We start from the raw sequence: 13,482 nt of genomic DNA, 5'->3' as shown, positions 1-13,482 counted from the left end.
GAAACTAACAGTGCTATCCTAAACAGAGTGACACCAACAGTAACTCTGCTTAAGATGATACTGTGGAGCAATTTATGTCATACTGATTTCTGTCAGAATAGATGACTGATGCTGAGTGAATCACCATTATAGAGACCTCAGCCCAAACTATCAAAGGTGAATTAACGACATCCTTTTTTGGGGGAAATACACTTATATCAGTGGAACCGAATGTTCTCCCCCACCCCACCCCACCCCAATCCAACCCCACCCCATCCACCACCCACCCCCACCCTGCCATGCACTGTAGCCCAATGGTCTTCCAAGGTGCTGCTCTTTGGGGACAAGAGGCAAAGAGGCAAACTAGGTTTGCAATAGGAAGTGGAAATTGGTGGAAATTAGCACACCCCTTCTGCTAGTGGAACATTCTGGATCCATCCAATGGTGGGATTCAGTAGGTTCACACCACAAGTCCCAAGGGAAATTCCCCTTCTGTGAATGGAGCTGTGGCAGGCAATCCAGAAATAAACTGCCTAGGAAGGCAAACAATGCCCTTGGGCCCAGCAGCAAGACTCACCTGGGTGGAGCAGGTTGGAACCAAGGTCAGAAAGCTGCAGTCAGGACAGCCTCAGCAACAGGGCAGCCTCTGTGGTTTTATCCAGGGAAGCACCAATGGTGCAGAGGCCGGGAGCAAGCCTGGGTGCAAAAATAATGAACCTCTGGGCTCAGGTATTTGAAGACAGGACAGGTAACAGAGGAGAACCAGGTAGAACTTAACTCAAGGGCCAGGTGTGAAACTAGAATGACAAAAAGTGAGGAAGGGGAACGAACTGACTTTTGACAAGTCATTACTTCTCAGTCTAATTTATCTTTGGGCAATGGTGTCTGGATAATGTGGACTAACCCCATGAAGGAATTGTTGGATAAAAATGCATCAAGTGTATGTTGTCTGAGCACATTTAATTTTTACTGTAATATGTTCAAAATAAAGATACATCAACTTTCTGACTGAATTTGTGCTTCTGTTATTGAGAAAAAAATGTTCAAGTGTCCTCAACTTTAATAGTATGGAAAAGTGCCCAGTTACTTGTTTTCCTGTGAAATAGGGATATGCAGGTGTGAAAAAGTGGTTCAGATTATAACCATATGAGTGCTCATTTTTTTTAAAGAGGAAAGCATAAGGTATAACTTCTGGCCATTAATGTCTCCACATCCAGACATAGTATTGCATTTGGATTTTATTATAAGCCTTAAGGTGTCTTTTTAAAATGGGTGGCTAATACTCAAGAGTCGTAAAAATCCCTCACTGCAGTCTGTGGAATTATAAACAAAGCAAAAACCTTACATTGCTATTCATAACTACCCATGTGGACTGCATTCTTTTTAAATTTTTCATGAAGCCACTAGATTGTGTAGTCCACAGTTAGATTCCTGTGCTTTATGGATTGTAGTTTGTGTCTACATGTCATCTGTGGTTACATGTCATCTGTGAAGTTTCTTATGTGCATTCAATTATCCACTGTTTGCATTTTCAGCAAGGAAAAACTGCACTAGCTGTGGCTTCCAGGAGCAATCATGCCTTGATTGTGGATATGATCATAAAAGCTGAGAGGTATTTCAAGTGGAAACAGGTAAGAAGTACTTGGATTCATTAACCTACCTACCAATTGCTTTAGGGTATAAAACATACCAGACTCTTAAGTTTCTGATATCTGAAGTGGGCTTCTGCATGGATTGTTGAGGAAGATGTGAACGAGGATCGCCAAGCACAGCCTGGCAGCTGGTGCAGGGACTTCTGGATTGCCGGGCAGTATGATTGGTAGCACTGATGTCACTTCCCTCATGACACAGAAGAGATGTCATCACAGAGATTTTGTTGTATCATCTGGCATGATAATGTCATTTCCAGTCATACAGGAAGAGGTGTTGTTTACCTGGGGATGCTGATCACATCCACTATTTCACTGAACATTTCCTTTCACTGCCCAGCTGAATGTCAGCCCACAATGGGAGCTGGGAACCAAACAATGGGAGCTGGGAACCATTAGATGATAGTATCGGGATCTCATGCAACAAATCACAGTGACTTTGGTTTCCCATAAATCCTGACATGATTTTAGCAGCTAGGATGGGTAGGGATCCTGAGTACAAGTGGTGGCTTTCATAAATCCCAAGATCCTGTCAACAGCCATCATGGTAATTGGGTTGCCATTGTCCATAAATGGACCAGACAATGCATTAGACACATCTCCTGTGTGAACAGTGTTACATCCAACTCAGAATGTATTCAAGAGATGCTATCAGCAAAAAAATTTAAAAAAAACCTTTGCAAAGCTTTGTAACTGATTTCCTGTTCCTGAGACAACAGAAACTCAGATGTAGGAGTCAGCAGATGCCAGGATACATTAAACAGTTGTGATGGTCATGAACTAGCTAATGTGATGATGGCAGAGAATGAACATTTCTTTGCTGTTATCCCCACTCCTTCATAAGTCTTCCAATGAGCTCTACAGCATGCTTTGTCTGGTAAATTAACCTCTATTAAACAGACAGGACAGTTTTTCTCCAGGCAGCCTGCAAGACTGAGCAGATCATGGTGCAATCCAGGCACAAGAAATATCAGCTAGCTATACGGTGGTCATGTGAGTTTTCCTTAAATTGTGGTGGTGTAGCCGAGTGGTGACGTAGATCGTCCCCACAGATGGGGGATGGCTGTGAAGGATAGAGATGTGAGGAGGGCCCAATTCTTGCAGAGTCTGCAGCAAGTTGAGATATTGCACTGCCCCTGGAAGCAGGTGTTTTAAAGATCTGCAGAGGCCCATTCCAGCTGAGGAATGGTGCAGGAGCTCCTGTGACTTCCCCTGCTGTTTTGTTGAGGCAAAATGGAGCCTGGGGAGAGTTATTTACTCCATTTCAGAGCTGCACATATAGTTTGGCCCTCAGCCAAGTTCTCTGTATTGACATGAGAATAGTGAGTTTGTGTGGAGAGACTGGAAATACAGCTTTGAGGCCTGGTCATTGTCACCTGGATATATGTGCTGGCAAAATATTAACCACAGATCGCACTGGGATACTGAATCTGAAAGGCAGCATACTACTTGCATGCTTCTATTTGCAAGTGTGTGTGTTATAATTTGGTTGCCAGAGACCCAACCAAACTCAAGGCACTGTTGTGAAGATAAAATGTAAGCAGTAACAGATAAGCAAACATAACACATGTACAAACTTATCCACAGCTGTAAGAACTTCCCCTTCCCCTTCTTTTCCTTCATGTCCCTTTTTAGTTTACTGGTTGATTTTCTTTCTTGCTTTACCTTCAAGGTCTTCTATCTATTAGTTCTTGGGCACAGAGATTTTGGCTTTTAGCTATGATTTTATTACTGTAAAGTGTAAGCTGTCCTGGGCCTGTTTTTATGGGAAAGGTCCTGGGCCTGTTTTGATGGGAAAGGGTGGTCTAGAAATCAAATACATAAACTACTTCTGTTGCATCATCAAAGTACTCTGTGTTCTGTAGATGGGGCCAGAATCTTTATCTTCTTGTTTCACTGAATAAAAGGAGAGAGGGAGAGAGTAAATCATCACAGTTCTCTTCCATATAGGGAAATGAGATTAAGGACCTGGGGATTACATTCTCTACTGGAGAGACTGGCAATACAGCTTTGGAGCCTGGTTATTGTCACCTGAATATATGTATCTGCAGATTGTTTAGAACTGAAATGGGCGAAGGAAGAAAGTGAACATTTTACTGCATGCAGCTGTTGAACAGGGAAGCAGAAAAGGTCTGAATAGGTTTGACAGTGGGATCTCCAGTAACATCCAGTTATTGAGGTGGGTTGGGATTGTGTCCCAGACAAATGATCAGAGTTTTCTCAGAAATTCTTGTTTTATTAAAGTGCCAGCCTTTATTGTTGCAAAGAATCAACAAGAGTGTAAGGTAATAAAAATATACTTTTATGGGAACTTTATGAATTTTAAAAATAGAATCTTACGATTGAAAATGAATTAAACAAAAGAAAGAAACCAAAATCAAATCATAGTTACAATTAGATCTGGAGACCCAAATACAAAACCATATTTAACAATCAGAACAAGGTTACTAATAATGACTATACTTAATAGGAATTCTAATAATCCAACATAAATTTTAAAAAACACTGATTAAGAATTTACCTTATAACTGTCTAGTTTTTTCACCAAATAAAGATTATACTGAGATATTATTCTTATTTTTCCTATCATAATTGACAATTGATCACTTTTCTGTTTCTCTTTTAATCCCTTTCCATTCTAGCATTTATCCTCAAAGTTAATGATAATGTACATGCTTTATTTCAACAATATCCTTTATTTCTCCATATTTGGTGTATGTGGGGGGAAATAATATAGATAATACGCTGTCCATTTGTCTTGAAATTCTTCGGTCACTTATTCACAACATTCAATGATTTTGTCATTGTTGCACAGTATATTCTATGAAATTAATCATTTGTTTTCAGTGTCAGAAAATTTCAGCCAGTCCGTTACCATAAGTAACAGTGTATTCTTTGGTTACACTGGCCTTGACAAGTGATTGAAAATTAGATCTGGAAAATGACCAAAGCTGTGGGCAGACATAGCAGCAAACAGGAGGCTGTAAGCCTACTAACAGATTTTTCTGCCACAGATCACGTTTCCTTGCCTTTATACCATATAGCCTCCAAACTGAGCACAGGCTGCATCTTGACTTCTCCTTTCCTGGGTGTTGTGGGTGGGCTGTCTGCTTGGCTGATAGTGCAAAGTGCCATCAAGTCACATTTGACTTGTGACTACCCTGAGTAATCTTTAAGGCAGGAAACGTTCAGAAATGATTGGGCATTGCCTGCCTCTACGTGAGCTGAGAGAACTGACTCGTGTGTCAATGCCATGAACTTGCAAGTATAATGCTTAGATTGTTTTATTGTAATGGCTCTAACAGTTCAACACAGTCTGAGAATTCAAAATGCATCTGAGGCCTTAGCTAGGGCTATAAGGTTAAGAGCATCCAGAAATTGGCTTGGCCCTACAATGCATTGATTAAGTAAATGGTTCTCAAATGTTTTGAAGTGGGTCCCACTTCTAAACATATTTATAAGTCCTAAAAAGTAATTCCTCGTTACTTTCTCACATCAGCAAAAAACACAACCTCACATCCTTGAGTGATAAACTTTGTATTTTATTTATTACCTAACTAAGCAACAAGTTTTATCTCGTGAGCATTTTACTTATTGTGCAAAGAAAAATCCAAATTTGCTACTGAGCTCCCAGAGCCGTCTCTGTAGCTCATTCTCCTGACTTTGTGACTTCCTGATGAATAAATTGCAACCTTGGAGAATGGCTGTGTTAGGATGTGCCACTGATTGAAAACCTCAGCACACAGTGTAATAACTGCAGCATATTCTGGTTCTCGCCTATTCCTTCAGAATGTCATTAGGACTTGATTGTTTTGTTGTATTTTTGAAATACCTCTGCTTATTGCTGATAAAGCTGCAAGGTTAACAAATGTCTTCCTTGTGAACTTCCTGGCACCTAATGGCTGAGAACAGTTGCTTTCTGTAAAGAGTTTGAAGCCAGTGTTTTTATGGATGTTGCTGTGTTGGTATTTTTTGGTTTTTTATTTGGATTCAACTGGGGCAGTTGCGGTTAACCACATACATTTTATGTAGCCAAGTTTATTGTTTAAAAAGCTTCATATGTAATGATTCATAAACAATGTTATGTTTCTGTACCCTGGTAGGAAAAGGATTAATTCATTTCCTCCTCCCGCTGCAGACCCATCCCCCAACTTTCACCATATGTTATTCTTGAAGGCACACTCCCAGATAAAAATTGGAGGGCTCAGCAGGCTGCTTGGGGAAAGGGAAGCAGGAAAGTACCACTTGGCTCTACTAAAAAATCTCATAGGATATAAGCCAATATACTTAATTTTAAAGAGAACTGGAAAGTCCCTTTTTCTGTGGAAAACATGGGATGCCATAGCAACCTGTACCCAGAGTTTTATTGTGGTGAATATGATAACAAAATGAATCCCTTGGGGAAATCAGAAATTGAATAAATGAGAAAATATAGCCTGGATGATGATAAAATATATAAGAGACTATGAATGGGGTCATAAAATTTTGCCATGGACTTCTATATCTGCAAGTTTTGAGAGTGTGTGTACTACCATGTAAATGACTGTTGAAACAGAGTAAGTTTCTTACCGTTGTAGTCATAAAAGGGAGAAATCCTACTTACTGTTGTAGTCATAAAAGGGAGAAATCCTTACTTACTCCTCAGAAGTAAGTCTTGTTTTACTCAGTGAGGGTTATACCCAGAAAAGCGTTCTAAGGCTTGCAGCCAGAGGATATGAACTAGAGGTCACCCAAAGTTAAAAGTTGTATTTATAGTAATTTTGTTCAGAAAGTTCTGAAAGGATATGGTTTGGAAGATAAACAATTAGTTAAAAAGTAACACTTTGCAAAAAAAATAAATAAATACACATTTCTTTGGACCAGTAAAGGAGAGAATATGAACTGGATGATACATTTTGCAGGGGTTGCCTTCACTGTAAATTTTGAGTTGGATGTCCTTTGGCAATTCATGTTAATGCTAAATTAAAAAACCATTGTTTTGTATTGTCAAAGGCTTTCACGGCCGGAATCACTGGGGTGCTGTGTGGTTTCTGGGCTGTATGGCCGTGCTGCTAGAACACGGCCATACAGCCCGGAAACCACACAGCACCCTCCCTTTTTTTTTTTGCCTTGACATTTGGAGACAGTCCCTAAAGATCCCCTTGAGAGCAATCAATCATGTTTACTTAATTGCTTTCCACTGGTGTTTGGGAAACCATTGCATCTGAACAGAATTTGGAAGGATCCCTGGGGTTAGATTCCAATCAAATATTCCCCATTAACAAGAAGAAATTGGGTCCCGGTAATTTCCACCAGTTCTTGGTGCTCCCTTTCCCTCAGGAGCAGCATTTTGGGGAGATCATTGGGAAGCTGCAGCAAAGGCAGGGAATAAAGAATAAAGTGCACCATGTGACTGGAAATTTTAATCTGGATTTAACCCATTAGAACTGTTTAGTCTGTCTCTGTCCATTCATTTTCATATGCTGCACAAATGGACGGAGGTGCCGAAGTGATGTTCAGCTACCAGGAATCTGAGTCTCTGGGTGTCTTGGATGGAAATCATGGTCCATACCCACTCATTTGTATTGGTGTGCTCTTACTATCTGTTTGAGGATATGTTCCTTTATTCTCTTCCTTTCCTGGAGGTGGGATGGAGATGTGCGATCATATCACTGATATGACGACTGGGGCTTTCCTAGTAAAACACTGGCATTCATGGGAGATTTTTCAACATCTGTAAAGACTTATCATTTGAAAAGTATCCTGGTTAAATCTGTACAGCTTATCTATGGTCTCTTTGCTTTCTAGGAATATCTCCAAAGGGGTGGTGATCTGCCCCATGAAATCTTATCTTTTAAACAAGATCACAGAACGGAGACCAAACAGATCCGTTCCTCCCTCTGGAATCTGTCTTACAAACTGTTAAAAATAGAGGAATGGAAAAAACTTGCGCAGTTCTGGCAATTTAATGATGACCAAATCAAAGCTATCGAAGAACAGTGGACAGGTTAATATACTAGACTGAAAATGGTTGTATGCTTTTTGAAGACAGCGAAATGGGATGTTCTAGTTAAAGTTTATTTTCTGCTGGTCTAAACAGTTCACCCAAAACATATTCCTGCTTCTGTTTGTGTGCTTTAAAAAGAAGCTCAAGTTCTGGTTTAAAAAACACTACTGCATGCCATAGAGCGGCCATGAATAGTGCGGCCGCAGTTGCTGACCGGGATGGGCAGGAAGGAGTCCCCAGTTTCAGCCCGTGTTAGGGCGGAAGGGGGCTCCCAGCCAGAGGCGTATCTAGGGAATACAGAGCCTTGGGACACACACACACATCACACATCCCATGGGCAGTCACCCTCCCTCACCGTGACCAAACAATGATTTTTTACACCAGGTCGTTTCAAAGTCACCATCACATTATAGAACATGCCCCAATAATATCTGCTGTAAAGATGTGTTATTGCTTTGTATTTTCTGCATGTAATGCTGGTGGGCTTTCTGCCTGTGCAGAGCTAGTTTGGAAACTTCTAGGTGTAAAAATTCTCTCTCTTTACATGCAGCGGTTTGCAGATGCCAGAAGGATAGCATCACACCTTCCTACTCAGTTCTTTCATTTGCATCAGCAAAAAACAATGTCAGGGAACCGGAGGTGCCTTCTGACGATTAGGATGTTGTTTTAAAATAAATAGTATTGTCCTCTCTTCCAATCCGTCTCCCTCCACCCTCTAATTTCTCGCTTCCTTACTCCTTTTCATTTGGCTTCTCTGCTGCTCTGCTGCCTGTGGCGGTAACAAGAATCTTCAAAAAGGTGCCTTCAGTTCAGAACAAAGTTGCCTTCAACTGAACTCCTACCAGCTCCATTCCCTTCCTCAAGATAGACTCTCTCCTGCAGAAAGAACAGATGGAACCCAAAGGGAACTGGGATTCCATTCAAGATATTTCATCATCTCCAAAAAAGATACAGGACTTTCAGGTCCCACTCTTGACCTGAAATAGGTCATCAATTATTCCAGGCCCCACAAAATGGTGACCCCTACCACCTATCTGTCCCCTTTTGTCACCACAAGCCTGCTTGACTTCTATTGACTGCAAAAATGTGTACTGGTACACTTCACTCTGACCACACCACAAATTCAGTCAGTTTGCTATGGGATATATGCCCATTACACACCACACCATGGGTATTTACCAAATGCTGTGAATAATTAATGTGTACTATTCCATGTATGCTAGCTACTTTTAGGTATGTGTTAATTCAAAAGTCATACCCTTAACTTTGCAAGGAATCTTCAGTTCATGGAGGTGACCCCAGGCTAGGGATCCCCCAGTGTGGTGCCCATAGGTGCTATGGTGCCTGCTGCCACCTTTTCTAGTGCCTATTAAGTGTTTTCAGGAAGTGGGAAGGGCCAGATAAGGTTTTTGCCCAGTAAGCCTTCTGATTGGCTGTGCAGTTTTTAAAAATGTTGTTTCAGCAGCAGCTGTCACCACAGCACAAGAATCTACGCTGTGTTACTGAAGTTGAGCTGTGGCAATCATTTTGTGGCTGGCTGCATCTCCTGCAGTAGTCAGTTTGTTGCTGCATCCACCATGCTGTGTTAGAATTCTAAATGTGCCCCAAGTCTCAAAAAGATTGGGGACCCCTGTCCTAGACTCTTTCTGGGAACGCCCAACTTCCCACACCTACCCCATAATATTTTTAAAATATTTATTCTCCGTCATATACTCCACTGGTCAGGCAACGGGAGCTTTGACTCTTGAAAATATATACCCCCAAATGCTTGTTGGATTCTAAGGTGCTTCTGGACTTGAATCATGATAGATGCCTTATTGTTGGAATAAGGCACCTACTGTAGTAGGCAGGCATACCATCAACCAGTCATGATCACCTCAAAAGACATGGCTTCATCTCAAACATCTGGAGCTCTTAGCTTTATAATGTGCTCTGACATACTTACCCAAAAGAGAAGGTATGACTTGGCCCGCTTGGGCATGCGCCTATAGGGCCGCATCTCTGAAGGGAAGATATTTATGCCTCTAAATGCTAGTTCTAGAAGTTTCCAAATCATAACTTTGTACAGGCAGAAATTAACCTCAGCATGAATTCAGAGAATCATTCAACAAACTAGTTACGGAAACCTGTTGTTTTCTTCAGCAAACTAGCATTTACTATATTTAATATCTAGGGAAAAAGAGCTACCAGGAACATGGGCATAGAATGTTTCTGATCTGGTTACATGGCATCCAAATGGCTGGTCAAAATCCAGTTAAACATTTATATGAAGATCTGAGGACAGGAGGTTTCCAACAACTAGCTGGTGAGTAACAGTTACAAGTAAGCAACACAAGCCCTGTAGCTAGAATATGTTTTTTATATGATAAAAAGAGGATCCAGATTTTCTTTGAGATATAGGAAGCACTTAACCTGGTCTTTCTCAATCAGCAGGGCTTTGGGGTGTGTATGGTGGTACTCACCGATATTAAGTACTAGCACCTTTCTTGGCAGGGAAGGTGCGGGGAGCTCTGACAAGCCCTGAGGAAGACATTGGTGGAAATTGATGCAATCTTATGAGTACCAGCATGTGTTTATTTTTACAATAGAAAGGACTGATGATTATTGAAAACACAGATTTTAACTGTGGCATGATCTAGTGTCATATCTGATCTACTTGTCATAGACAGTGGGTTACTATAAACCTATGGAGAAGATGTCTAAAACTGGTACAAAATATTTAGTTGCTAAAGACCAGAGCACGGCAAATACTTGTGAAGGACTCAATTGATGTTTAAGTCAGCAAACAAGCCAAATATGGGAACTAAGGTGGAAGAGCAAAATATGCCTTTCTGAAATGTATTAATAGCTAGACAGCCAACACTGATGGGTATTTTTTTGTGGGGGTGGGGGGTGGGAAGCTAGTTAAAGAACTGCATAATTACCTCTGGTTTCACTTCAATGTGGAATATATGAAGTTTGTAGCATAAGGTAGGCTAAATACTAAATATTATAGGCCCAGCCGTGTTAGTTTACAAGTGTCATATAGACATAAAACCCCCAAAATTTTATTCAGAATATTTTCTCTTCCAGATAAGATCCGAGCAGAGAATGATGCTGGCATAGAATCCAAGAAATGTGTAATCTTATAAACTCATCCACAAAGCAAACTTGAAGCAATAATTTTTATTTGCTGCAAGCAACCTGCACTCCTTCTGTACTTAAACTGGTATAAGATAAATTTTGTAATTCAAACACTTTTCTTCCAATCTACTGAACCTTAATGTATGTATGTATTTGTGATAAAAACAATTCATATTTCACTGAGGCCCGATTGTTTTAGGTCAGATAAATGTAGAATGTTCTCTTCCCTCACTAAATTTATCTGATGAGAAACTACCTCATGTTGAACATGTTAATTACATTATATTCTTAGTGTTAAATATGGAACAAATACTTGGCAAGTTTCAGCTAAAATTTGTGGATCGCAAGTATCACCTTTTAATTAGGTGGGCAACCACATGAAGCTGTTTGAGATTTGGCTAATATTTAGTGCTATAAGAAACAAAAATTATTATAATTTCTTGCATACGCAGAGTTTGTTCCTGTATACATATTTTTAAATGCAGAAATTCCTCTCCTAAATACACTGTGTATATGAGAAAACATACCCTTAAACCATCCTTATTGCCAATATAAATAAAATGTTTTTCCAGAACAATGTGACAGGCATAATTTTGTGGTGTTATTACATACTCAACTGAAAATCCATAATCCAAAGGAATGTAGGTATGTGGGTTTTTCAGGCCCCTTCTCCCTGAAGACACTTCTGTTTCAGCCAAAAACATGCTCATTGACATTGTGGGCAGTTTTGTATAGCATCAAATGTATTGTTGCTAGAAAAGGAAACTGAAAACCTCTATGCAAACAGCAGCCCCTTAGGGAAATCCTTTGAGTGTTAGTCTAATAGCTAAGTGAAGATAACAGCCTCATGTTAAATATTATGACCCCTTACTCATGGAACCTTGGGCCTTTTAGCTGTGCGGTGGGGCTGAAGTGTGGTCTCCTCGCGTTTCTGTTTACATGCGAGGAGGCAGCCCAGACCGCCCCACAGCTAGTCACAAGGGGCCTCTGTTTCCTGTTTCTCTTAACTACTTCCCTCTTAAAGACAGAGATCTCATAACACACAGTAGTTACAATATTATGGAGATGACATTCCCCCCCACCTTCCACTCTCTCTTGGTCTCTCTCTCTCCCCTCCGGCATCTCTCTCTGCTGACGCAGGAGAGGCTTGCTTTAAAAAAGAGGCTTGTCTGAAAAAGTTTTTAAAAGCCCTCCCCGCAATCATCAGGGAGGGCAGCAGCAGAGCAGGGGGATGTGCTGGAGCCAGAAACAGACCCTGCTTGTGCTGTTCTTTGCAAAAGCCAACTTTGTTTCATCAATACATTGGTATATTTAGAGAAGAAAGGAGCCGGCAACATGGGTGGAGGGGAGAGGGAAGGCATGGACGGCAATGCGAAGAGTGGGAAGGGTGAAACTAGGAAGGCTGGCCATGGGTGGAAGGAAAAGGTCCGGGGCAAAGCTATACTCACTGGAAAATCTCCTTGCTCTGGCGGCAAGGCAAAATTAAATTAGTGCTAGAAGTGGTCTTGTGTGCCGCAGGGCGGCTAGAAAGTGAACGTGGGGCTTGAAGAAAATAGGTTCATATAAGAAATCTTGCTGCAAGAGACATTTGCCCCCAACATGCAGCAGATGCCTTGTGTGTAATCAGCCTATGTATACTTTCTAGCAGTGTCACTTGAAGCTCAGTTATTCCTAAGTAAATAATCAATGAAGTTTGTTAATGTGAAAACCTTTACATTTCAGAACCACACTGAAACGCCGGGTTTAGTCTTGTGTCAGCAGTCTGGTTTCAGTGGAACTCTGAAAGCTAGAGACACCTCAGCTATGATTAAGGGGAATAAAGATGCCCAACTCTACCACAATTGTCATGAGAGTCTTTTCTACCAACCCCCACTCCTCCCAAGCCCTGGCTACATTTCTTTGAGGTAATCTCACCAGTTCACTTCCTCTCCAGTCCTGTTCACGTGGGGTTTTTTATACATGCCTTCAGCAATTCTTACATTATATTCAACACATATACAGCTAAATATGTGATTTAAATCCCACATTTACACAGCTACTGGATGCCAGTTTCATCTGTAGATGGAATGTATGTCCGCTCTTTCTTGTAAACTGGTATATGGTATGCTCGAACACACAGGTTGTGCGTTTGTTCACTGTAACATGCTACCAGGGCTCACATCTTCTATTTTGTTGCTATTTGACCAAGATCAGCAGTTCCAGCGGGGCTGCTGGGTGCTGCTAGGGTAAGGTCACCAACAGTGTGAAGTAGTAACATCCTTTTGCAGCTCCAGTGCAAAAAGAGCGTGTGTACGCAAATGAGCATTTAGGCATAAGTTGATTACAGCTTTGGACATATATTCAAAGTTGCCAACATTGTCTAGCAGCAATAGCTTTTTTCATCAATTTACCAGGAATTCTATACACCAAATCTGTGAGTTGTTCTAAAAGTATACAGCTAAACTCATATTCACGAGTGAACGGAACATTAAAATTTAGTGAGAATTGTTTGCAGACAAGAGTTGAGAATTAGGAGATCAGTGACAACTGGATCTCCAACTGAAGAATCGGCAAACATCAACACGCAGCAATAGTTTAAGAAAAAACTTTCAAGTAAAACTGCTTTGGGAATGAGGCCACACACACACTCACATACATAACTTCACATATGTCTTATTTGTCCAACACTAATTCATAGCTGCAAGTATTAACTGCCTCCACTGAAAACTATCATGCTTGAAGTGACACCAAAACTTTGCCCACAAT

General features: G+C 40.8%; 1 protein-coding gene across 2 annotated transcripts in view; it reads left to right on the top strand.

Annotated features, from left to right (window-relative positions):
• The window catches only part of ANKDD1B (ankyrin repeat and death domain containing 1B), a 38,359-nt gene extending 27,056 nt beyond the window's left edge, over positions 1-11,303 (top strand). For both annotated transcript variants that reach the window (XM_048502720.1, XM_048502721.1), the window contains 4 exons: positions 1,515-1,610; positions 7,416-7,614; positions 9,788-9,919; positions 10,687-11,303. In XM_048502720.1, coding sequence (XP_048358677.1) covers positions 1,515-1,610; positions 7,416-7,614; positions 9,788-9,919; positions 10,687-10,745 — 486 coding nt within the window. In that variant the 3' untranslated portion in view covers positions 10,746-11,303. The remainder of the gene's footprint in view (positions 1-1,514; positions 1,611-7,415; positions 7,615-9,787; positions 9,920-10,686) is intronic.
• Positions 11,304-13,482: the final 2,179 nt, after the last annotated feature.

This window comes from Sphaerodactylus townsendi, linkage group LG07, assembly GCF_021028975.2.
Source record: "Sphaerodactylus townsendi isolate TG3544 linkage group LG07, MPM_Stown_v2.3, whole genome shotgun sequence".
NCBI lineage: Eukaryota > Metazoa > Chordata > Lepidosauria > Squamata > Sphaerodactylidae > Sphaerodactylus > Sphaerodactylus townsendi.
Note: the sequence above shows the minus strand (reverse complement) of the source record. Positions and strands in the feature narration are given on the sequence as shown.